General features: G+C 43.7%; 2 protein-coding genes across 2 annotated transcripts in view; one reads left to right on the forward strand and one right to left on the reverse strand.

Annotated features, from left to right (window-relative positions):
• T265_07539 (hypothetical protein) overlaps nt 1–16,224 on the forward strand; it is a gene marked incomplete at both ends in the record, with an annotated part of 29,669 nt that extends 13,445 nt beyond the window's left edge. Inside the window, 3 exons of the mRNA XM_009173084.1 lie at nt 3,320–3,402; nt 8,715–9,534; nt 14,742–16,224. Coding sequence (XP_009171348.1) covers nt 3,320–3,402; nt 8,715–9,534; nt 14,742–15,497 — 1,659 coding nt within the window. The remainder of the gene's footprint in view (nt 1–3,319; nt 3,403–8,714; nt 9,535–14,741) is intronic.
• T265_07540 (hypothetical protein) overlaps nt 1,619–24,954 on the reverse strand; it is a gene marked incomplete at both ends in the record, with an annotated part of 101,374 nt that continues 78,038 nt past the window's right edge. Inside the window, one exon of the mRNA XM_009173085.1 lies at nt 1,619–1,696. Within this exon, the coding sequence (XP_009171349.1) occupies nt 1,619–1,696 (78 nt within the window). The remainder of the gene's footprint in view (nt 1,697–24,954) is intronic.

Genomic DNA, 24,954 nt, shown 5'->3' on the forward strand with positions numbered 1-24,954 from the left:
ATATCCTATGGACGGTGAATATCTGGACTGCACAAAGAGAGACCATAGTTTATGGTCGTCTAAGCATGAGTTACAACAGGATTTCCAATTTAATTCAACTGCCGCTGTGAGACTAAAATGTGAGTATCCCAAGGATTTGCACAATCAGAAGAAATTGCTAGCGAACTTTATCGATGGTAAAGCTGACTGTGTGATAACCCCGGCTACTGTGTATAAGAACCATTCACTGAATTAGGTTTATCCTCTATTCCCTCCTTCCTCTGTTGTTCATTTTGCTTGCATAAATCTTTGAGTGAGGATTACTGATATGTTATTGGTGTGTTTTGATATGAACGTTTCTACATAACGAACAATTCGAAATCTTCGACCCTCATGGCCGTATGACAAAACGATCGACTACACAAGTTCAATAGGCGTGATTCAACTGAGGTTATTTATACTTCAGTCTGAATTGAATGTTCAGAATTCGGAAGGCGGTAGTCAGGATGGTCGATGCTCCTAAACCAACTCCCTTAACGTCTCTTCAGAAGTAATATAAGCTAGACGCCTAACCTGTGACCGTGCATTCTTGCTCGTCCGTTTTTCCATCCTTTGTCTTCATGTCCTCTCTCGGTGTACGGCTATTTGTGACCACCCGCCCCCTAACAAGCGTCGGCAGCTGTGGACACATTGTGATGTATTCTGAGGTAGCCATCGATACTGCAAGAGAATTTCTATTGTGTTTTGGTGGAAAACCCCTGTTTCTTTAGGTGGATGACGAGTTCATGAATAAAAAACGAATAATTTACAACATAGGGCCAAATCGACCTTGAGTGAAATTCCCAGCAAATTTGTACAGTAGTTTGATGCTTGTCGGCACATGGCTCCTAAAGATCAGGAGCTCAGTCACGCATAGCTTGGGTGAGCCAAAAGTTGCTTTCGCGACACATTCATTTCCTGATTTCGCGTGTCCTGTAAGTGATCCTCACGGGTGAAAGCAATGCATTGTTTCCCGTCCTATCGTTACGCGTTGACCGAACTTTACACAATGCATTGTTTTTCGGACTTAACTTTGCTACCGCGGCGTTCTTTTTCTGAGTCTTTCAAAGAAAAGGGTGCACCGTGACAGAAGGTACACTTCTGTTTTAAACGGTTACTTGGTTGTCTGCTATGTTTATTTCCTTCAACTGTTTTCACCACCGTGTGCTAATCGGAGGCCACAGTCGAAAGTAGACTTTTATCACATACATAGTGAATTGGTATGCTTCCACTGCATCAAGCTAGCTGTCTGACACCAAAGAGTAACAGTGATAGCGGATCCTGTCGTTTGATGAGCTTCACAATGACGCCGCTAGTCGGTAGTTTGGTGCTTTTTATGTTCTAATGGCAGCCACAAAAAGAAATCCTGTTTGTTTGTCATGTGTGTAGTCCTTTTTCATCTATCACAAGTGTCTTTCTTCACCGTTAACAACAATACTTAAGGAGTACTTCTTGGGAACCGAAAGTCGATATTTTTACGAATCGTTATTCCCATGAGCTAGTCTTAGGTTATGTCTTAAGGAGTGAGGATTGGTTCCATCACTTTGTGAAAGAACCAACAGTGGGAAAAAAGCAAAACCAAATTTGTATTTCGCTAATTTTATTGAATGGGAACTTTCGGAGCCTTCGCACCATATCGACTAGCAACCAGGAAGCCATATTGACTCATGCGCGGGACCTAAAAGGTGGTTTATTTACGAATTCGTTGACTTAAGCGCGGTACTGATAATGATAGTCTCAGGTTGTGGAGTTGTACCAGATTTCATACATCCTTCAGAAGAAATCGTTCAGCTGTAGCACCCTTTCAGTGCCTAGCTGCCACACTGCCAGAATGAATCACGAAGTTTGGGATACTGCCAGTTTGCCCAAGCCTAGACAGCGAAAGTCGAGAGCCAGAGGTCGGGTTCGAACCACGAGCCTTACGGTCAGTAAATTTGCGCCCTAACTCAGCGCAACTCTAATTCTCCACTCAGCCATCTCGCCCCGTCAGGCAATAAGCCGATAATACCCAAATAGACATGCAAGTTCCAGCCCACCAGCGTCCATCTCATGTCACAAGACCCGTAAGGTAACTATGTTCGTGTGTGGGTTGTCAACTTAGGTGCGTGATTTCAAGGTTAACAGGTTCACAAAGTTACAAGGGAAAGCGAGCGGAAATAAAGAAACGGGAGCTATCAAAAGACGCGTAAAAATGGTGGAACAAAATCCATATAGATTTCTCTATCAAAACCAGCATAAGCTTCCTCGATCTACTGATATCTTAAATCGTACTACCGATTGAGGGCAACGCTAGTAGTATCATTCACGCTGGTTACCAACTCATTCTTTAACCCACAAGACCTTCCTAGAGTTGACGAGCATTCACCGAGTTTATACAACTTCTGACAATCATAGGCGTCTGATATAACGGAAGATACTTACTTTCGCGTCTTGATTACCATCCTTTCTTTAACCTTTATTGTGATGCTTTCGCTCCAACAGTCTTAGTGTGAATTGTTTTCCTCAAATCCAATCTGTGGAAGGATGCACATTCGTTCATCCAACTGTGAAAACACTATCCGCCTTCAGCCACCAACCCCAGAAATATCAGTCAGTATTTGTCCCCTTTCCTTCAGTGTGTATATCGATCGCGTAAGGTCGCCAAATTAGACTGTCCTCGCGCCACAAACAAACTACGTTAGGTCAACACAAGTAGGTGGTCTTGGTCATCACTGAGTGGCGTAAGCAACGATTATTTGAAGTGTGCTTCATTCTGCTGCGAAATGTGAACACAGTCGCCTGTGCACATTTGCTCTCAGAAAACTGAATCTAGCCCTCGGTAGACAGTTGTTGTTTTCCCTTACTGCGTTTATTGTGGCGGATAGAGTTCGTAAAGTGCCCATAATAGGTTGAATTATCAAGATGACAACAATGTAGTAGTTTCTTGCTATTCTTGTCCTTGAGATTTTCTTCGGTTAATCGCGACGGTTAATGAAGTCAGAGAGTCCCGTTAGAATAGACCCAGATCTAATCTGCAGTATGTGAGTCTTAAACCAGTCGCAGTGCAGGCGGGTCGCATCCTTGACGTTCATTCATTACGTACTTGAAAAAGGCCTAGACCAGCCCTCCCCTGTAAAGGCGATTGTTGAGAACAATTACGATTATCTTCATCAATCTTTTCCGATCACGAAAGGTCCACTGTATCTTAAGGATTTCAGGCGATATTTAGTGTTTTTTATCACTCATGATGTTCCGGTTTCTGTCGTAAGTTGGACCGTGATTGTGACTCATTTTAAACCGTTTACTGTCTGCTTTACTCCAGGAAACTCTTTCCGATATGGACCAGTGCGCCATATGCATCGAACCTTATCGTCCAATGGATCAGCTTCGCATATTACCTTGCAGGTGCGTTACCAGAATCAATCCGCCTTTTAACACGTTTTGTCCTTAACCCCAACCCATTTGTGTACTTCAGGATTTCTAGTTTCATATTCGCCAAAGAACTTCGACTCAGGTACAGACTTATGGACTGATATATTTAGCTTTCGTTTTGCCAAAGCACTTAGTCTGTTCTTGATCACTGAACCGTTAGTACACAATGCATTTGTGAAAAATACACAGTACTTCTCTACGAGGAAATACTTCCATAGCTTCCCACAGACAGAAACACTTGTTGGGTGTAACCAGCACCTGACGTTTCCCTAGTCTATGAGAATTAGTGAGTGAAAATGTAGTTCGTAGTTGTTCCTCTCAGCTTGAACAGACAAAACCCAACTATCTCATGCTAATGTTTGTTAGCTCTCCATTACATGTAAACCAGAAGGAAAGCGTCGCTGAAATCCCTAAATAAAGGCCACCTTGTATGTAGTCGAATTCCCAAATTCCCACGAGGCTAAAAATCTAAATGGATACTGCGGTTTTAAGTGATCTTTTTCATTTGATATCTCTCTTTATTCGTTCTGACTGTTGAACGTGTAACTGAACGTGTTCCAGTTTCTAACGTGCTGGTGCAGTGTTTGGTCTTGGCAAAAAATGTGAAGATGACATCAGTTGTGTTGCAAATTTATCCATTTTGTCTCAGTCAGGCATATTTTTGTTCACTCTGGGACTTGCTCTAATGGCTGATTAGCAGACCAAATGAAGAACTTCGTTTTCAAACTTCCGTATAAAGACTGACATTCTAGATTCCTGTTTCTTCAGGTTTAGTTTAGTTTTATCCTTGTGAGCAGGGATACATGTGCTTGCTACCCGAGGCTTGGACTACGCACTCCTTTCCTGAGTTTAGAATGCATGTTTATAAGAGTACTTGCATTGGAGTGAGACTAGCCGATGTGCAGTCATTCCTTGAGTTAGAAAATAACCACCTTACTTATAAGAGGAATCGTCACTGTTCTCATCTCGATCAGTCAGCATACGCGGAGAATTGCAAAAAAATTCCAGGAAGAAACGCACGCTCTCTTTTTACATCATGGGCCACTTGGGTTTGTCATTAGGGAACACGTCAACTGCGGCTCAGTATATCTCGAGTGCACCAGCTAGCTCGGGTGAAATCTTACACTTCTGGAAAAGTGTGACATGCTAGGAATGATTGCAATACATGACAGTGAATACATAAGAGCAAGTATAGAAACATGCGCATGGGTCCTTCCCACCCATATCTGAAGCACTTTAATTTCTGGAATATTTTCGCAACGAAGGCGCCGATAAAATAAGGTACACCTATCTTTCAGCTCATAATTCTCAAATCTTGTTATAAAATCTGCGGTCAGCCGTAATGTATTGAAGTCAGTCTAACCTGATAAACTAATGGAAAGAATGACTACAGTTGATTGGGCTAGGTTCGTCTAATCATTTACAATACGGATAAACGCAGGTCTAGTGCTAAAGGCTTACTCAAACCTTCATTGAAGCTTTCAGGTTTCCGGAAGAAATACGGTTACATGGCGTGGACTTTTCGCTGAACACATCGAAACTATGATGTAGCAGATGGAACAGACTTTTCTGCTTGGTTACTTTAAAACCGATAAATTCATTGTTTTTGTGCTTTATTGTGCAATGTAGATTTAAGTTTGGTTGCAGCCCTGTGGCTATGACAATCTGCGTGTTACTCAGGGCACGGGTCCTCTAGAGCAGTTAGTTTGCCATATGAGGGAATGTGGTCTGATCTGTGCCATCTTCAGACAAGAGGTGACCTCTGGGCCAGTTTAGCTGGAGCATTGGACAAATGTCTTCTGTGCACCAGTTCATCAGGGGTAAGCGCACTTCCAGGTTTTCCATGGACCCAAACCGTCCGCGAACTACACTCGTTTGCGAACTAATTTGGTTCTAACAGAAGACTCAGCTGAATCACTTATTTATGCCATCACCAAATTAGTTTGTACGTGTGTGTGTGTGTGTGTGTGTGTGCGTGTATTTCGCAAAATGCATACAAGTTGGGTTCCAGTGGAACATGAGGTTGACATAAACTCAGGGTCTGACCATACTCCTGATGAGCGCCAAGAAGAGTGAAACCTATTATGGACTGTCGAAGAGCATTCAGCAACCTCATAGTTAGTTTGTTCAGTCGGGACAGTGTACTGTAATATATCATGTCAGCTCAGATATGATGTGTTGTACGACAGATTCAGTTGGAGTATGTCACAAACGGGAGATTTAGCTGAATCTTAAAACCAGATTAAAACCAGATTAGTTTGCAGATGAGTGTATTTCGCCTTTTCCCTCAAACGTTTCGTGGGGAGAGGTGCTGCAGTGGATTTTAGCATAAAAATCCAATTTAGGTAATCAAATAATCATCACGGACAGCAACACCTACAGCGAGGCAGTCTTGTTTTACTGTGTAATCTGTTTAAAGAAAGCCCTTGTTCGAATCGCCACATGAAAGAAGGCAGAGGTCTACTGCTGTCCTACCATGGACACTCGATTTGGTTGCACTCTCGATAAATTGAGTGTTTATATAAGTGTTAATAGAAGCTGACTTCTTGAACCCTAATTGCTCTAGTCTACAAACCATATTTTGCAACATCTGGATATTTTTGTCCGTGGTTAGTTTTTTTAGAATCCTCCGCGTGCCTTCAAAGCCGAAAGTCTTTATCACACTGCGGGTGGCCTTAATTTGAGCAAATCAGTATTCCTGCACGAATTTCGGGTCACTGTTAAAATCCGTCGCGCTTTTTATGTTATCCGTCTAGCAATCACAAGGGCATTCTGTCTAAAAAAATATGTGCACTCAACTGCGTTTCCAGTTTCGGTCGAGTTGTGTCGCTTGAGGTGGCTTCGTCAAAAACTCGATGCGAATGAAAGTAAAGGACCGCGGCGTGCATGTAGGCTTATTTGCTATCCTCTGGTGCGCAGGTTTCTCACAACTATCTGCAACCATTCATACAGAGACCACATGCATGATTGCATTAGCTAAATCACCTGTGCCTGTCGGCGCAACCTGCCGGGGAATGCGTATGCTAACCTGACGACAAAAAGTTCGTCGGTGTTTTTACCAGGGTGTCCGTTTTGGGGGTTGCTGTCACATGGTATCGTAAACTGATCGATCATTAAACATACGTTCATCTATGTTTTTCACCCTTCAGCAACAAATCCCACTGATCAAGCCATAAATGGCCTTGTCCTGACTAAGGTACATTCAACATTGGTTCTACGCATTCTAAGACTACGCGATCTATGCAAGCCATTACATAAGCCGATTGAAAATAAGATTTCCTTTCTGGCAAAACGGTTTGCCAAACAAAACTGGGTTTCTGTGTTTCGTTATCGAGCCAGTCAAGAAGTTTCTCCAGGGGGATCAACAAGTCGTACCATCCGGACTGTGACAAAGAACATTTTAAACCTTCAATGAGAACTGTCCATTGCTGTGAACTGAAGAAGCTTTATCGCACAGTTTAACGGCTGCATACTTATCCAAACTCATTCACATCTCAAACATTCAGTTCTCCTTACGAGCTGGAAGTAGCAACATCTCAGCGAAATTCACCTTCCCCGTATGCTCTCAGTGGGCTACTTGCACATATCAAATAGAAGGTTGAACGGATCAGACATGTAGGGTTTGTGATGCACGGGCGGATCTATTAGCCCATGGAGACAAAGATAACATGTCATGGGACTAGCCGCGGTAGGACGAGATCGGTCAAAGCCTAATTGCATACACAGGTTTGGCTGAATTTATCCGGTGTTTTGCAGGTTTGGAGACTTGCGGTAGACGATAATTATGATGATCAGCCACCAGGACTTGATTCATGAGTCCAAAAGTTGAAGTTGTCACTAGTTACCAAGACGAGAGGAGATAGCAAACAGGACAGCGAAGTGCATCACACCTCAAATTATTCAGGATTATCTCCCGTTCCTTCTCATGAAAGTGTTGGACTGGTTGTGTGATTGAGATCCCAGGGTGCACTAGTACAACAGATGTGCAAATATGCAAACGCCTGTGACCTCAAAACTGGGGCGGCGTCCCGAAGGAGAAATGGAAGCCTATAAGTTGAACTGTTATGCACATACACATTAAAAGCATGCCGAGATGGTTGAAATGGCTTCGAAGTGAAATGGCCAGAAAATGTCGTCGAAATCTTTCGATGGAACAGCATAATGGGATGGCCTTGTAGTTTTGTCTTCCCCACTTTCCACCTTTGAATGTTTTTACGCCCGTTGATTGGGATACTCTTCTTCCAGACTATGGGACTGGTTTCCAGCAGAATTAATCACTTCAGCCAACCAGTCCGCTATTCAGTCATAAATCTCATACCAAGGTGCGGTGCTACTACAGAAAAATAGGGGGATGAGAGCCACGTGTTTGAGGTAACGGCGTAGTGAGTCCATTGCTGTCAAGTGGTTCTATTCGTCTGACAAAGAATGTAGTGCGAGAATTACGCATTTAGAACAATGTTTTTGCCACGGGACTGTCGTGGACTGTCTGACAAGGCTACATCTATCAAGGTTACTTAATTGCGGTGTGCCTGGTCTCGGGATTCCCACTCGAGAAGACGTTAGCTGCCAACTCTGCAGGGTTTATTCTTGAGACCTCATGCTTCGTTGCAAAGAATTGGATTGGGGGCCCCAAGCTGGTTTCCATCCAGCAAGTGGTTGGGCGACAAAGGCTGTATGAAGCAAATGTTTCTCGGACATGGTCCAGCCAGCGTAAACTGGCTGGCGTAAACTGGTGACTGACTGCTCTATTTTTCCGAAAGATCATCCTGCTTACCCCGGCACTACCCATTTGCTGTTCCCAACAATTCTGCGCAATGCTCCGGTGATACCGGTATTCAAATACAGAGGACCTTCAAAAGCCTAATCGCAGAGGCACTGTAGCCAATCGCTCACCGGCAAGGTTCAACACTTCAATGGTAGAAACTTATGACGAGCTTTATGACTGGTTAGAAAACTGATGGATTTTGCTGTTGTGGTCAGACCACTGTTATCAAAGCCAACCGAACTTGTGAACAGAATAATCCCCGCATTCCTTTTTCAACATAACTCCACTAAAGACTATCAGAAACGGAGGAATCGAGTGGGATTCATTTGGGTATAGTACTGGATTATTTGGAAACGAATGCACTTCAGTTCCAGCATCTGTGTAGATCACCTGTCGCGTTTTGCCTTGTCTTCTCAATCGTGTTATTACAAAAAGCCATGGGGCTTATATATTGTGCACTTATTTGAACACTCATATCACATACTTTGTGTCTTCAGCTACATGCCACTTTTCCTTACAGGCACTACTTTCATAAATTGTGTATCGATCCTTGGCTGTTGGAGCAGAGGAGTTGCCCAATGTGCAAACTGGACATTTTGCAGGCCTATGGATTACGAACTGATTTTTATTTCAATCTACCCGGGGCGGAGTCCGCCGGAGGACCCGGTCATGTTAGCCTGTTGGGAACAATACGTTCTGGATTCGCATCCGCCTCGGGATCTGATGATGGAATGGAACGGATAGCACTTGTGCATAGCAGTTCGCTCACCACTGGTCCCGCTCCCTCGCTTGCCTACGTTGTTTTGAGTGCCACGTCCACTTGTTTACCACCACTGAACGTCCCGAACACAAATGAGTCAGTGTCGGATGTTTCTGGCCGTTATTATACCCAAAGCTCTACCTCGGACTTACGTGTGCAGCCACCACTGATACAGCAGCATTTTGTTGGGCCTATCACACCGCTGGGCAACCAGGTTGTGGTCCCTGTGCTCCCCTCACTTGCTGCAATAACTCCGCAAGTTGGTCCAGAAAGTACGGCCGGATTTTTCGTTTGGAACAGGGATATATGTGCTGCTGCCGCCTTAGGAGTCACCGAGACCACAGCCGTGAATATCTCTGGGGAACCGCATACAATCGAATGTAGCATACCAACTTTGTTCGATGGCAGCCTCGTACCAGGTCAACGTTGTGCGGGCACCTTCACACTACGGCATTCCACCAACAGTGCACAGTGGCCGGTTGGTATTATAGCAGCTAGTTCCGGGACTAAAGTACCGGAGGTTACTTCGACAACTCAAGCATTTACAGGCCCCGTCTGTTCTGTCATTATGGAATGCGAGGTGATTTGCTTTTTCGTTATCACATTCCTAGTTTTGCTGTTGAAAATCTTTACTATAGTCTTGTGTTACCATGTTTTACTCATCAACAGTCGTACCGTGATTTCTGTGAATACAGATACTCTAGTACTGCTATACAGGGCATCCTACACGAGGATATGCTCGGTCGAAAATCGAGTCACGCGAATATTGCACATTGTGTTTCCTTTTTATCACTTGAATTGTCCGGATATGACCAATGTGGAGACATTTGAGAAGCCCGAGTGTTTACCGCGGCAAATAATACGACAACAACGTAAAAGATTCCCATAGATTTCACAAAACCACTGTCCAAAAGACACATCTCTGTTTGGCCTATTTCTATGACATCGGTGAGTCGCAGTCATAATCAAGCAGTCCGACTGATAAGTTACCCGGTCTATCGGGGTTGGGTGCAGAAAACCCAGTGGAAGTGAACCACCCCGCAATTGCTTCTCTTGTATATGTAAACATGGTGAAGCGTTTTAAGAACTCCTTCTGAAGCTTCATCAGCCGACGGTGGTTTTGGTGTGCTTGGTTGCGATATCTGTGGGCGCATTATTAGCGGTGTGCACTGAGTTGAGAACAGACACGCTGAAGTCAAGCAGTCCTTCGTCATCATGACAGGGCGTTCGGGTAGTAAACCGATAACAAAGGAAATCAGGTGGAGCGGGGTTCTATAGCTGAATGTCTGTCTCAAGAACACTCGGATATTCGCTCGCAGTTTTAAAGTCAGAAAGATCCCAGGGAACAGTAGGTTAGTAATGAGGAAAATTGAGGGAAATTGTCAATGAATTCGAAATGGAAAAAATAAATCAGAGTCGCAATACTAGGGAGATAGTAAATGTATCATTTAAATGACATTTTTGTGTATTGCAAGGTGGCGTTATCAAACTGTCCTACCCAAGAAGTAGCAACCGGTCACGAAAATACTCGAAATAAGAGGATTAGTCGAGAAAGCCTAGGTCGCAGAGAATTTATCGGACTACTGTCAGCGGTATATCTGTCTGTTTGAGATAAAATGGAATGACCGCATAGTTCAGTATTGGCAAACTCGAATTTGTGCTGGTTTATGGACAAAGCAAGGTAAAGACGCTGTGGAGTATTCAAATAAACTATGGCAGAAGTGTTTAGGCAAGCACCAGTGTGTTTGCTAACCCGGAGGTCGCTGTATCTTGGAGCATCTTTCTGTCGTATTACTGTAATGTAGTGATAGATACTTTTCCACTAGTCCGAGTAAGGGAGATAGTGAATCCTCTGTGGGAGGATACATGCGGTTATGAATCTCACAATCTCCCTAGTCTGACTGGCCAACACCGCTTCACTGTGTTGCGGCCTATCTCCTAATACAGGACTACTCGGTTTCAGAAGTGTCTCGGTTACAGGTACCAGATGTACACAAATCGCTATCTGGTGTCGGTTCCAGCCACGGGCTCCGCAGACTACAGGGAGACCTAGCTGCTCTATGTCACTTCACACCGTTCTGAGTCAGGTTTTCAGTCTTCCTCCGAGGCAACAATACCATTCTTCACGTGGTGTAGGGGCCAAGGCTTACTTCGTGATTTCGGCATCTTTCCTGCACAACAGATGGCCAGATCATTGCAGACGTCGTCGTCGAAGGGGATAAGGCAGGTATGGCAGGTCATAATAACATTTCCAGATCTCGTCGTCGTTCACTTTCTCTGGCTCTCACTGTGTCGGAGATAAAGTTGATCGAAAATATGCAGCTTCCTCATATCTTTCGTTCGTGTAGGTCATGTTTCGCTGGCGTGAGTCAGAACCGGATGGCTGCGTTGAAGACCTGGATTTTCGTGGTTTCTTTTGAACAAGATAGGGTCGAGTTTCATAACGGCTTATCGGGCATTGCATATACGTCACTGGATTTCCTTAGTATATCTGTTGGAGCCAAGATATCTGAGGTCGACAGCCTGATAGATTGTTTCATCTACTTTGCTTGGCTAGATAGGCCCGATCATGCAAAGTTAGAAACGTCCGGTCTTCAACGTATTGATTTCCATTCCGAATGGCACTGTGTAGTGAGTTAGATTATCCGGCATTCGTTAGAGTTTGTTCCTCTGAGAAATAAATAAATAAATAAATTTCTTTCCTGTATGTTCTACTCAGTATCCGTTTGACCTGAAGTTTCGCTATGGTGTTCAGATATCCGGAGAATACCACATATTTTCAGTTCTATAACTCTTATCCAGCTGGGCTGTACTGTCTTATCTGGATGACTTTTATAGAAAGAGTGGTTTCTCATCCTCTCACAACTGGTTTGGTGCCGCGTGATAGTTCAAATTGCGTTACAATGATGTGGCATAATCGTTCCGTTTAAATTGATCGAAACATTAGCACGTCTGAACTGCTTGTTCGTCCTTTGTGGTGTATAGACCTCGTTTAATTTAATAGATACCATCGGCAAATAATGTAACATGTACTGTGGACACTACTATCTGCTTCGTGTTAAGCCGTCGTGTGGTTATCATGCGATATCCCAATAGAAGTCTTAATGTGGCTGGATGTTAAGTTAGTATGTCACAAGCGATGTCCACTCTTTGGCGTGTTACGGCACTTCTTAAGACAGATTATCCCTGCGTGACATCATCCTTAGTTTTCGACTCAAAACCTCATGATTCTTGTTGAGTCACTCAGGTACTTTATCAGGCCGCCTTTAAAGTTACCAAAACGTCTTAATATGAACAATGTTTGGCTCGCAAGTGAATAATCATACCCGTAGATGTTCGACGTAGGGGGCGGACATATTGACTCGGGTAATCAGCGTTCCTCAAGGACTCAAGGCCTCATCCAAGCCGTCAAGAAGAGACTGGACCTTACCATTGTGTGCGGGTTTCTGTACCTCCACGACCCTTTGACATAGACTGGTGTCCATGGGGCACTCGCAGTCTCTCATATCAGGTTGGTCAGTGATTAGTCTGAGCAACACAGTCTCCTGACACTCCAGGTTGAGATTTGGAACATGTGTCCATTTGTACTCTAAAAACGGCAATGCATTTGCATTTCAGCCAGACACCGCCGCCCTGCGAGCACGCTTTCGAGGTCACTCTGGCAGTACCCTAGCCCTCGTACAGTCATGATACCTACAAGTGGTTGTACAGCAGTGAAGCATCAGTATCAGCTCTGATGTTACTGTTTATGATGATGCTGACTAATTCAAGGGGTGTGTTACAGACCCAAGTGAGGAAATCGCTACACAGTGTTTGGTTGGCGTTGATCACAACAATACACCCCTTGATAAAAAATTGCATGGACCTAAGCGACCTTAAGTGACCTCATCTGTTAGATCTACTGTAATTTTGACCCAGTGTTATAGTAAATGGACCAGACCGGAAATGAACATGAGTGCAAGTTTTCGCTTCCACGAATTTAAAGGAACTCACGTTTTAGAAAGACTGAAAGTCACATTAACAGATTTGCACGGTTTCACCTGCCATGTAGAGGTGGGTATAGTCCCGTTCCTGCACCTTGGAAATTGCTCACATTTTGTTTCTCGCAGGTCACCAACTACCCTTGGCGAATGAAAACTGTACAGTGACTTTGCTCACATTCTTGAGTTACTACATCGAACTTAATCAATCTGAAAATCAGTGAGGTGACATGTCTCATAACAATAATTCATTTGTGATGCGATTACAGTGTTTCTTGAACTTGCTTTAACGGGAACTCAGGACGTTAATACATTTGATGTTCGCTTTCCTTGCTAATGGTATTGTTGACGTATCAGACCAAACTACCATTTAATCCTCGTGATCTAAGTTTTTTGTACCGTCAGATTGCCTATGGAATAGGAACCACATTATGCCATAGATCGCTCAACAATCCGCGCGAAGGTAGATTGCATGTTCGAATGAGATTTGAAATTATTTCTTTTCATGTATAACTTCTTCACAGAAAACTCCGTCCTGTCATTATGCACCTGTAAATCATGAATGGGTTCATTATGCGCTTCGATCGACCGTTGCAAACCCAATTACTGTGTGCTTACATCGCAGGCCATAGAATGAATGCATAGTTTGTCTCTTCGGTACTTCCATAAGTGTGTGTTACATCGGGAGCTTGCACGAATGGATCATCCATCAAGTTGGGTGCGCCTGTTTTTCTATGCCACGCAACGTGAACCTAACGCCCGTGTGATCTAGCTCCCTTCAGTTGATACTTTTGTCTGTCACGTTCGATCAACTCATCCGTTTTCAGCCTTTATGTGCGGCTTTAAGTGGCCTGTTTGCTATTTTTCGTTAATGATGTACTCGTCCTAAAATTTTACGTTACTTTTTCCGGAACTTCCAACTCTCATTATACACCGTAAACTGAAGGGATAGAGTGTTGCTTTTCGGTATTACTTATTGTCAGTCATTCATGGGGCATCCTTTGTCAAGATCTGCCTCAGTAGCTTAGAAATTAGGGCTGTGTGCACCACCTCAGTATTCGTCACCGTGAGCGTCATAGCACCAGCGTAACGATACACTACTGGGAGTTCCCCTGTGGAATCAAACGGGCTTTAATTCCACGTTTGTTGAATCCCAGCTCGAACCTGGCTATCGGTGTGTTCTTGACTGGCATATTCTGCGTTACCCACTGGGTTGTCTCGTATGGGAAACGGTTAACCGTCGAGGTCTCCGAGGTGCCGGTGGCTAATTGTCTTTCTTGCGGATCGGTCAACCCATAGGTGCCGCCTTACAATTTTCGTGCAAAGCGATTGTGACTGCATGTACAGATTTATTCGTGGCTTACCTGTAGATGACTCGATGTTTATTTTCGTGGCTGATCTTCAGTTTTTACCACTTCTATAGTACACCTTATATCGTTTTTTGTTTGTTACCCATTACTTTCATCCCTAAATTTCAACTTCTGGTGGATGCGTTCTCAACTCACTATTTCATACTAGCAACATGTATGGTTGACTGACGGGTTTGGCAGTAGAGTAAATTGCCGCAAGTTGAGGTAATTTTCCGGACTTTTCCTACAGTTTGAATCTATTAGTGATTATCTCCTTCAGCTGGTGTCGATGACTGGGCGTGTTGATGTCAATGAACAAGATTTTTCAGCTGATTGTCTGGCACTGACCTGACAGCCGGTAATGAAGGTCTTTTTGGAGCTTTTTTTAAAAACTGTTTTCGGTATTCTATTTGAAGCTCGCCAGTAACTTACTACTGAATTTGGTTTCCTTTACTTAGGGAGACGATTTCCCTGCTGTAGACAGTTCCACAGCATCGGCTTCTTTTGAGGACCGAGGGATTCAAGATAAACTGGCAGCTCCACGCATAACAATGGAGGAAGTAAGCCCACATTCGTTGGATAGTTTTAGTTCGGTGTATGGTGTCCCATCAGGTGTTCGAAACGACGGTGATATGGATCACCAAGTGCTTACTACAGTGGAAGGTTCGGTGCCCGGTTGCTCCACGCATGCGTTCGTTCAGAGAACTGACAATCGACATCCTCGTAAAAGTAGTTCAAGATACTTCAATCCACGGTCCAGAATGAGACTTCCAGTGGTCATGTCGGGTATAAATCGTTTGCCGTGGGCATCTTGGTTGACAGCTCCTTGGCTTCGCTTCCGGTCGGGTCGTTCAATACATCGTCGTAATTCTTCATCACCGGCTCCTTATGTATTCCGACCTACTATCCAAACAGGCAGTCCCGCCATTCCATCTGACCCGCTGCTAGTGCAACCGGAACCACATGAGTTCACGTCCACTCTACAAGGGTCGGTCAGTTTCCATTCAGTGCCCCAAAACACCGCTCAGTCTCAGCGTACTAGCTCCGAGCGAGTTGTGGTCGCTGTTGTTGAGACAGTACCTGATCGGCTACAAACCAGCAGTTCAAATGACTCGGATTCCAGTGGGACAGATAGTGCAGGTGATAATCGAGCTGCCTCATCCGGTGGCTCCGGTAGTCCACTCCCGGATGAGTGTTGCACTACACTTTCATGATTTTAGCCTGTCAGATCAACCAAAGTAGGTATTTCGTACCTACTTCAAACCTACGTACTTCGTTTCTTCCCGTCTGTACATTCGCTCACACCGTCAGAATCAGAATGTCATACTTTCATGTCACCCCAATCGTGATGACAATGTCCAAACTTTATTGCTGTTTGTCATTGTATCATAGAATCTTCAGGATCCACTATCTATTCTCCCTCATTTCACTCTGACTCACTTCATTTGTACTAGTTTACATAATGCCTGCTTCCACCGGTTCATGTTTTCAAAGGAGCTGACTGGCCGACACCTTTGATTGATACTAGCTTTCTAGCTTCATTGGTAGTTCAACTTTCGTCTTCTTCAATTACTGTACTCTCCACTCAGTCGCCCACTCTATGCATCGTTCAAATTAATATGCTTTTTATTGACGACGTTTTTCATTCATTTTCTATTGTCTTAGATATTCTATCCCCTCCCTCTCTGTTTTCCCGTGGTTACGGTTCTTTCGTTCATGTACTATTCCCTGGATGTTTGTCATTCATCCCGGACCTAGCTCCCCCTCCTTCATTTCTTTTTGGTGGTGTAGTTTTCTTCCAATTTCCCTCGTGGCATTTCGGCACTGAAACTATCCACCCATTTACAAGTTCCTCGTGTTTACATCCTTTTATTCATGGACGATCATGGATTGCCAACCGTCCGAAAGATATGTATGTACTTTCGTAATAGCATAATACTTACCTGTATCATTCTGTTCCACTTTTTATGTTCTTTAAAACCACTTGATGTTTCTAGGCGGTTGCTTTTTCGGAAGAATGAACAATCAGTTTCACCGCGCAAGTGCTGAGATCCCTATGCGATGATCATTCGTCTGTCTTGGGGGTAGCCGTCAGTGCTCTTTATTGCAAGTTGATTGATGATGCTTTACGATAACATCAGTATTGCGTTATCATGTTAACGTGATAACCAATATTGCAAACTCATGCTTAACTATCACACCCTTGAAGAATACGGTAGTGATTTATGATATATACGCGGTATGGCTGGAGCCCTATTCCAAAAACCGTCTAGTTCCAGCGAAAACAGTCAGACATGTCTACATTTTTCGGCAGTAGTTTACTGATCACATCTGGGTATCGTTTTGGAGTAGGTTGTCATCGAGAGAATTAAGCTGGCATCCTGATGACCCTTGTCCAAAAATGCCTGAGTTCCAGCCATCTGTGCTGTCAGTACAGTACTATCCGCTTGGACCTCAATCAGGAGAGCACATAAAGTCCACAGCGCTCAGACTTGAAATATTCGGTTTGATTTCCCCTTGTCACTTGTGGCTTCCAAGCATTTCGACAAATTAGGGTTAGAGGCGGCGAACAATGCTTGCTTCGCAGGACAGTTTATGGGTATATGTGGTACGTGTCCTAGCCATCTTTGCCCATCAAATCTTGACTGCTATGGAAGATACATTTATCTGTCACTTGCTTAGGCACTGTTTTATAGCAAACAACTGATGGTACTATCCATGATGACGAACGTGGTGCAACCTTCCGAGACTTCTTTCATTGATACCATGATTGATACCACGTTTTAACGTATAGATTTCATTGTCTCTAATTTCGTGCTAAGCTGGATAACTTTTTGGCATTGCTTTATCAATTCACGGATTGTCGGTTCTCCTTTATCCGTTTGTCACGATTCAACTTAACCTTTAAACTTTTCACGACTCTTCACTGCAAAAAAACAGGAACTTGTTCTCTACCGTGAACGTTACATTCAGCCTATCTTGATTATGTGGATTTTCGTGGCCACTGAGACCTGATGCGACTGTCGATGTTGCTCAACTCACTGCGCCTTATGTCGCATGTGCTCTCCTTTTTCCCCTGGGTACTTAGGACCTGTGTGAAATTTCGTCATCTGCGTGTCTGCGAAACTGACGATAAAATGTCAATAAAATGAAGATATCCACAATTCCAGCGTAATTTCATAGGTCGGTGCTGCTCAATGACAAGTAGACTGTTGCTTAAATCATCGCGTTCCGGCTTTTCAGCCGTGAACTGCGCATGTGAGTGACGTAGTTCTCAAGTAGAAAAACACGGAAATCTTCATCAGAAACAGAATGAAGATGCTGGGCAAAATAAGTGAAGATGATCGGGTGAATATTGGAACGCCGCGAAACTCGTGGTATTCAATTATACACCATGGGTCTCGTAACAGTTTATGGGAGGTAATTGGCCATAAGTGAGAGTGGTGTAATGACGAAGTCCGAAGTCGAGTCAGTGGGAAGTCTCGCAGTTAAATTGACAAACTGACCGTTTGCCATTTCGGCTAGTGCGAACAGGCACCTTTTCAAAATGACCTATCGGTGGCGTTCATCTTAGCTCTATTTTAATGATATCGTTCGCCCGTTTCAACAGCTTGGTTATTAGCTTTCCATGCTTTGTCTTACGGCACTCATGACCCACAAGCTTCTTGAGTTTCTATTAGTTACCTGTCCACCTCTGGATTTCAAATGTTTACTTGCTTTTGTGTCGTGTTCCTTAATGTGAGCGAGACCTGTTTCTTATTTATCCTAACCTCCTCGCATAGGTACAGAAACCTCGGGAGAAAACCAGTGCGTCCTCTCGAGCTATTCGTTTGTTTGCATGTGCTATGCTGTCCGATTGGCTGACACGTAGTTGTCACTTCGCTCTTCGAATAACATATACCTTCCCCTGTTTCAATGAACCTACTGAGCAGCGACCAACATGGTCCAGTCCAACTAAGGAGACTAGGTTTGTCCTATCTTAGTGCTAAAAAACGAAGCATCCCTCTTTTGTTTTGACATGACAGAAGTTGGTATGTGCGACAAAAAACGAAGGCAAATTCGCAGTCGGTAATGAGACGCTAAGGTTGTGATGAGTGACGGGGTAACAAGGGTAGTTTTCGTACATCAAACCAACTAAGACCTTTTGCGAAGTTTTCACTGTTTATACCACATCACGTACGTCATCCGCCTAACTATATGCACATAAACCACTCAACTTCTAATACGCGTGCAGAACTTTCTAACTTTTGATAAAGTTTTGATTTATAGAAATTCTGGCCATGCATTGTGTGCGGTGAAAATCTGTAAACGAACCGAAAGATCTTGTTCATATTGGGGTTGCAAATTTCCAGCCAGTAACTGACTTGGTGACCTGATTCAGCATAGCCATGAATAACTCGCGTATAAACGCCAAAGCATTACATCCGGTCCTATCGTTTTTAGTTTCTTTTCGTATTTTACCTTCCAGTTGGTTGTGAGACCGTTTCCCGTTAGCTGTCTCGAAAATATGCGGTTTCTTCCTCTGTTAGAAAGAAAGTAGGAGTCACTGTTTATGATCCAACCACATACATTTCACTGGCAATGGTTTTTGGATAATTACCGGTTATGTACACATAAGATCAATTTAGATTTGGTGATATGGGGTAAGGTGGGAAACGAGCCGTAAACTAGGTAGCTCAGAGTGCGCAGATTAGATCAGTTCTCTTACATCACGTGTTTTGTTTACTCCTGAAGTTTTGCGCATCCGGTTCACGTGAACATGTCAGGAAACAAGTTCACTTCGAATATGTCCATTTGGGGGCTGGGCAGAAACTCTGTGTTCCTTCACTTGGGCTGTTGGTATACCCGAAGACCGTTGATCATATGCGTGCACTTTTCGACACGGAGAACTCGAACTAGCGGCAGAGACTGGATATCAAAAGTGAACCGTGTTTAGTTTGGTTTACACGTTCATCTGCATACCAACTTGGTTTTGACGAGACTCCTGGGACTCAGCTGAATCTCTCGTTTATGATATTCTCGTGTCAGCTTTTACACGTTCATCTGCATACCAACTTGGTTTTGACGAGACTCCTGGGACTCAGCTGAATCTCTCGTTTATGATATTCTCAGGTCGTGTCAGCTTCTGTTCGCTCGTGATCTTGAAATGAAGCAAGTACTAGCGATGTCCTCATTGGGTGCAAGAGTAGGTAAACTTATTATGGTAGATAGACTGCAAATCAGACGTTCAAAGTTTGCGCATTATATGGTTTTATATTATATGTTGACTTTCTGAGCTACAATAGATCTTTCAGTTTGACCACAGACATTTGAGTGTGGTGCCCCAAGTGTGGCACAGCATTTCACCGCTCTTTACGTGAACACCAAAAAAAATTCTTTTTAGAGTTTGTGGGAATCGCGCCCTTTTCGAATCGGATAATGAAGTCTCCTGAAAAGATTGTGAATATTCAGTGACTGGCTTTCGTAGTCTACGGTCAATGTGGCAAATAATCTTGCATATTAGTAACATACTAGTGAAGCATTGCAGAGTTTTACAACCCTCGTCAGATCCAGCTCGTTACGAAGGTGTAGCAGTATTGCTACCTAGCCAAACTAACCACCCCACCACAAGATAATTTGTCACAACGAGAACAGTGGGTGAACTCAGTGGGCAGTGAATTACCTCGTGCTGTTATCCTTTATCTTTATCTTTATCTTTATCTACAATTTTTATTGCAACGAATGTTGCTGTATGCATAACGTGGGCTAAATCATTGGCCCAGCTGAGTAAACTGGATAACAGTCTGTTGACATGAGAAGATAGTGAATCAATGGTGTTTACGTAACTGGTGTTCATCAAATATATAGGGCGGTTTCTTCATGATGCGCCAGCTTTTTGGCAACCGGAAAGTGTCTTCTCCCCGGTTATGAAGAATATTTTTACTACTTTCATGGGGAGCACTGTAGCATTACTCACGAAGAAAATGCATACAAACATACAACTGCCTCCCACCGTACTGTCTAGGAATTGAACTAGATATTACATTCAGTACATCAAGTAAGGTCGTCACACTCGCCTATCAAAGTCGCACGAACTTTGGGATGAAAAAATACCTCGGGGGGAGTGCTTCATGGTGTGATGGGTAAAAACGGTGTCGCATTAATGAATTCTACACGAACACTGATATGAAAACCATGGTGATTATTGGGAACCCTGTGGACATTCAGTTATCACGCTGCGTTACCTCCTAGAGTTCAAATTTACCAGTTGGAATTCGTGCTGAAGTTTCGAAATGTTCCAACGAATTTATGCTACATGTGTATTCTGGACTGAATCTCCCATTGGTTTACATCGGGGGAAGCCCGTTAATTTTGCGACAGCGTCCTAGAAACGCTTGTCGAATCAGCTGTTTGACTTGACAGCCTGGTAGTAAATCTGAGTCAAGTGTGTGACATTCACTGTGCTCTGTTCTACTCTGCGAAACAATGTTAGCCTTCTCGGGTTTTAGTTTCCGGGTGTAAGGAGTGACATTGGGAAGGAAATTCGTGATGAGGATGTCCCCTGTCAGTGACCAGGAAGTAGACAACACTACGCAAGGTAGTATCTATCCACATCCTTATTTTCGGGTTGTCCCAGGCCTTCACATCCTTATACTGGAATATATAGTCACCAGGAATTCCTGTTGGTGTAGTGGCTACAGCTCCTGTGAGACGAACAACCGCAGAAAGCTGTTATGGTGGGTACCGACACATAAGAAGCAGAAAACTCGATGTAAAAAAATTTCTTCACACTCGACTGTATAAAATAGGGTGGCCTATTTCGTATATATAGGTATATATATTTATATAGGAGTATATAAAGGTATATGGGTTTGATTGAACCGACCTGGACTGCAACTCTCAACTTAGCGCTTTTTTCATGCCTTGAGGATTGCAACTTGGTTATTCAGGTTGTGTGGCATGGGATACTTCTGGCAGACAACGGATAGACAGACTAGCTTGCACGTTGCGATGTCGGTTCAGATACTCTTCAGACTATACGATTCACATGTCCCAACCAACGCAGCTTCTGGTGCTGGACACAGTCTTCAATGGAACTACCCGTTACACAACCGAAAACACGCTTTCTAACTGTCTCGTTACGGATTCGCCGACACCAACTCACACGAGCTATGGTTCTGAGACAACGATTGTCGAACACCTGAAGACTTCTCAGTTCCGCCGCTCGAATAGGCCAAGTCTCACAGCCATACAATAAGACAGCCCGTACTGTAGCTTGATACACAGGTCCCTTTATATTCAGGGATAGACCATTCTGACGCCATAGGTGTCTCAAGTTAGCAAACGCGGCCCGAGCCTTGCAGATTCGTGCATTCACCTCATCTGCCACACTACAATCAGAACTAATACAACTTCCAAGATACGTAAAACGCTCCAGCGTCCAGCACCAGAAGCTGCGTTGGTTGGGACATGGGTTGCGTATGCCAAACCATCGTTTGCCGAAGAGAGTGCTGTTTTCCATGCCCAATTCAGAGTGGCGTAAACAGAGAGGTGGCCAACCCTTGACTTGGCAGAGGAGTATGAAGGAGATCACGAAACGCTTAGGTGCTGTCGGTGCTACTCGTCTTCCAGGATGGGGACCGCGTGATCCTCACAGTGCCTGGTTGGAGACACTACAAGATATGACTGCCAACCGATGTCAGTGGCGTTCTTGTTGCCAGTTTCTATCCAGATTGCCTGAGTGAATGTCTGGAGGTGTAGGCACCTCAGAATGCTTGTGTTAAGCTAGCACTAAGTCCCTCCCCCGTCCAGCTTTACTCTTTTCTTTACAATAAGGCTTTCAAATAAGTCATGGTTGTACGGCAGTGAAGCATCGGTGTTGGACACTGATGTCATGTTGTCGATGATGATGATGATGATACGATTCACCTTCATCGCATATCACTGATTCACCAGAATAAATTCACTTCTGACCGCAATTAACGAGGCTGTAATTGCAATTAACTGCCGACGGTTCTCGCATCTAAATCATTACCCAACCTCCACATTACTTCGGTAAATTGACTGGATCTTTAGGGTTTTAACCTGCAGGGTTTCTCAACAGGCTGTAGACAGCAGAGCTTCGTGGTTGGCACTTTGCACTGTGTTGATCTCAGAGATATAATCAAGCTTTGTAAGGGGATTGTCAGCTTGTTGGTTTATATAGCACGGTGGTGCAACCCTTATCCACCCACTGGAGTGGCAACCTTATGCCTCTATACTTTTACTCACTGAGGCATCGAAGGATATAAGCACGGAACCGGAGAGGATTCACCAATTCAACTTCAACCGTATATAGCACAACTCTCATTCGGCATAAGTGTTAAGTGACAATTATTCGTCACCTGATCTCACTATCGACCCGTTTGTGTGCTGTAATGATTTGTTCACGTCCCTGTAACTCGTGATGAACAATTCAGACAGCAGTGTATGGTGAATCGGTCTGCAATAAATAGGATTACCGCCTGTGGTTAGTAAGCACCGTCCTTTTGCCCGTAACTTCAATCATGCTCGCTCTTGTTCAGCTGCCATAGAGTTTTCCTTTTCCACATTTAGATCACCGTACGATGAAAAAGTTTGACGCCAGTTTATAAGAATATCATATTTCTTCAAAACTATCTTCGCATCCACGCCATCTTCAATCTAACGCAAAATGTTCTCTATAACATTCGAGAAATACACTAATTTGCAAACCACTTTGGCTTTTACGGGAGACTTAACTTGATCCTATCCGAGTCTATCGTTTATGAACATTTTCGGTCGCTTTCATCAAATTACTGTTGAGATGCTCATGGATGGATTTTCGGATTTCTGCTGACCGCAGATAAACAGTTCGGTGTTTTTCTAGAATCGAAGAATAACGTAAGCTCTGCGTTAAAACTGTGAATCAAGGAGGGTGCCCAGTCGCCGATTCCTCTCTCCGCTTTAGAGTGATCAATCTGGCCAGGTTCACGAGCGGTTTATGTCAAGGGTTTTCGCAATTTTAAAACGCCAAGTACTTAGTTGAATGGTTGACTGCCTTGATAGTGGAGATCACGTCGCTCCCATCCGTATAGAGTAACTCCGTAAAGTGTCACTTTGTTAGTTAGGCACCTTGTTCTGACTGTCAGTCACACTAAAGTAGGAAATGTAGCAAAGTATAAAACGATGCATTCAGTTTGAGCATGCCACCGACTGAGATACCAGTCTAGGAGAATTCGTCTTGCGATCTCAGTTAGGATCGATTTCGAACTGATCTGCGCCAATTCAAAAGTAACGAGATAAGGAATGGGGCCAACCTCAATCAGCCAGTTTTGGACAACAGGTCTGAGCACTCATTGTATTTTCACTTCCGCTCGCTCTGAACTGAATACTGGACTGAATACTGAACTGAATACTGGGTTGTTCAATGGGTTTTTCAATTTTTCTGTAGATTTTTCCTCACCCGTTGGTGACGTCGGTAGACCCTGTGGCGATGCGTCTTTATTTAGTCTACATAAACTGATACAAGACACTTAGAAACAAACTCCGATTTGACTAGACAAGCAGTTAAATATCAATACGCGGTGTGAAATTAACAGCTGCCAGCCGCAGCGGTAGAAATGGTGAATACTGTCACAAGTAAAGCAAGGGTAGCCAGACAAAAAGTCCGTGGTAAATGAAACGGGATACCGGTGCTTTGCATAGGACTGGGAGAGATACCCAGAAGTGAGGGAGCTATTGCCTTCGGGTTTCATCAGACTCAAAAAATACCACTTTTCATTATAATTCGCGGAACCGGATTGAAATATACTAACAAGGACACTTAATTTTGCTAACGGATAATTGTGCGTTTACGAAATGCGGTCTTTTACATTACCTCAAGTCAGTGGCAGTTGAAACCGTCGGTGAACGAGAATTAAGCAGAAGGGTATTGTCTTTCGTGACTAATCGCCAATAACTGGAAAAGAAGACGTTGCCCATGGTAGGACTACCTCAGTCTTACTGATGCGTGTGTTTTGTATTGAGGTTCAATACAGGCTTATCTTACTGGCGTTTGCGTGCATGGAAGGAACGCGCACTCCTGCAGAATAGAATCGTAGGAATCTAATTTAGATAAATTCACTTAAGAATGCAGCACCTCGGCTCCGCGATGACGTGATATGATTGGACAATGTGAAGAGACGAAAATAAAAATTTCATTGTCTAGCTGGTTTACCGATGCTCACTAACTCAACAATAGACTTTTCTTCATAAGTTACTTTTGATTTACTGCCTAACTTACGTATCTCATTTTGGCAAAAACTAGTATTTTCTTGGGGAGATTGTGAAGTTACAAATGCAATTGATGTGCCATTCTAGATAATTCATGTGTCATCCGTGACGCAGAGGACAACCACGGTGACATCCGACGTCATTAACTGTTAGACGTTCTCCGGCCACCAGTTTTACTTGAGAAAATCGTTAAAATTTTCCACTATAGTTCATCATTCAAATAAATGAACCGGTTTCACCGAGAAAGGTGCACAGGTTTTGAATGATATCAAGCGTCGAAAATCGGTGGTGTTGGGGAGGAAGTTCGCTTTGGCGCATCCACTTGCCTTGTTATGTCCTACTGAATAAATCTGCTTGTCCAAAAGGTTTTGCGATTGTGTTAGACCGCCTTAGCATAGTATCGGCAGAATGGAACGTGAA

This window comes from Opisthorchis viverrini (assembly GCF_000715545.1).
Source record: "Opisthorchis viverrini unplaced genomic scaffold opera_v5_172, whole genome shotgun sequence".
Lineage (NCBI taxonomy): Eukaryota > Metazoa > Platyhelminthes > Trematoda > Opisthorchiida > Opisthorchiidae > Opisthorchis > Opisthorchis viverrini.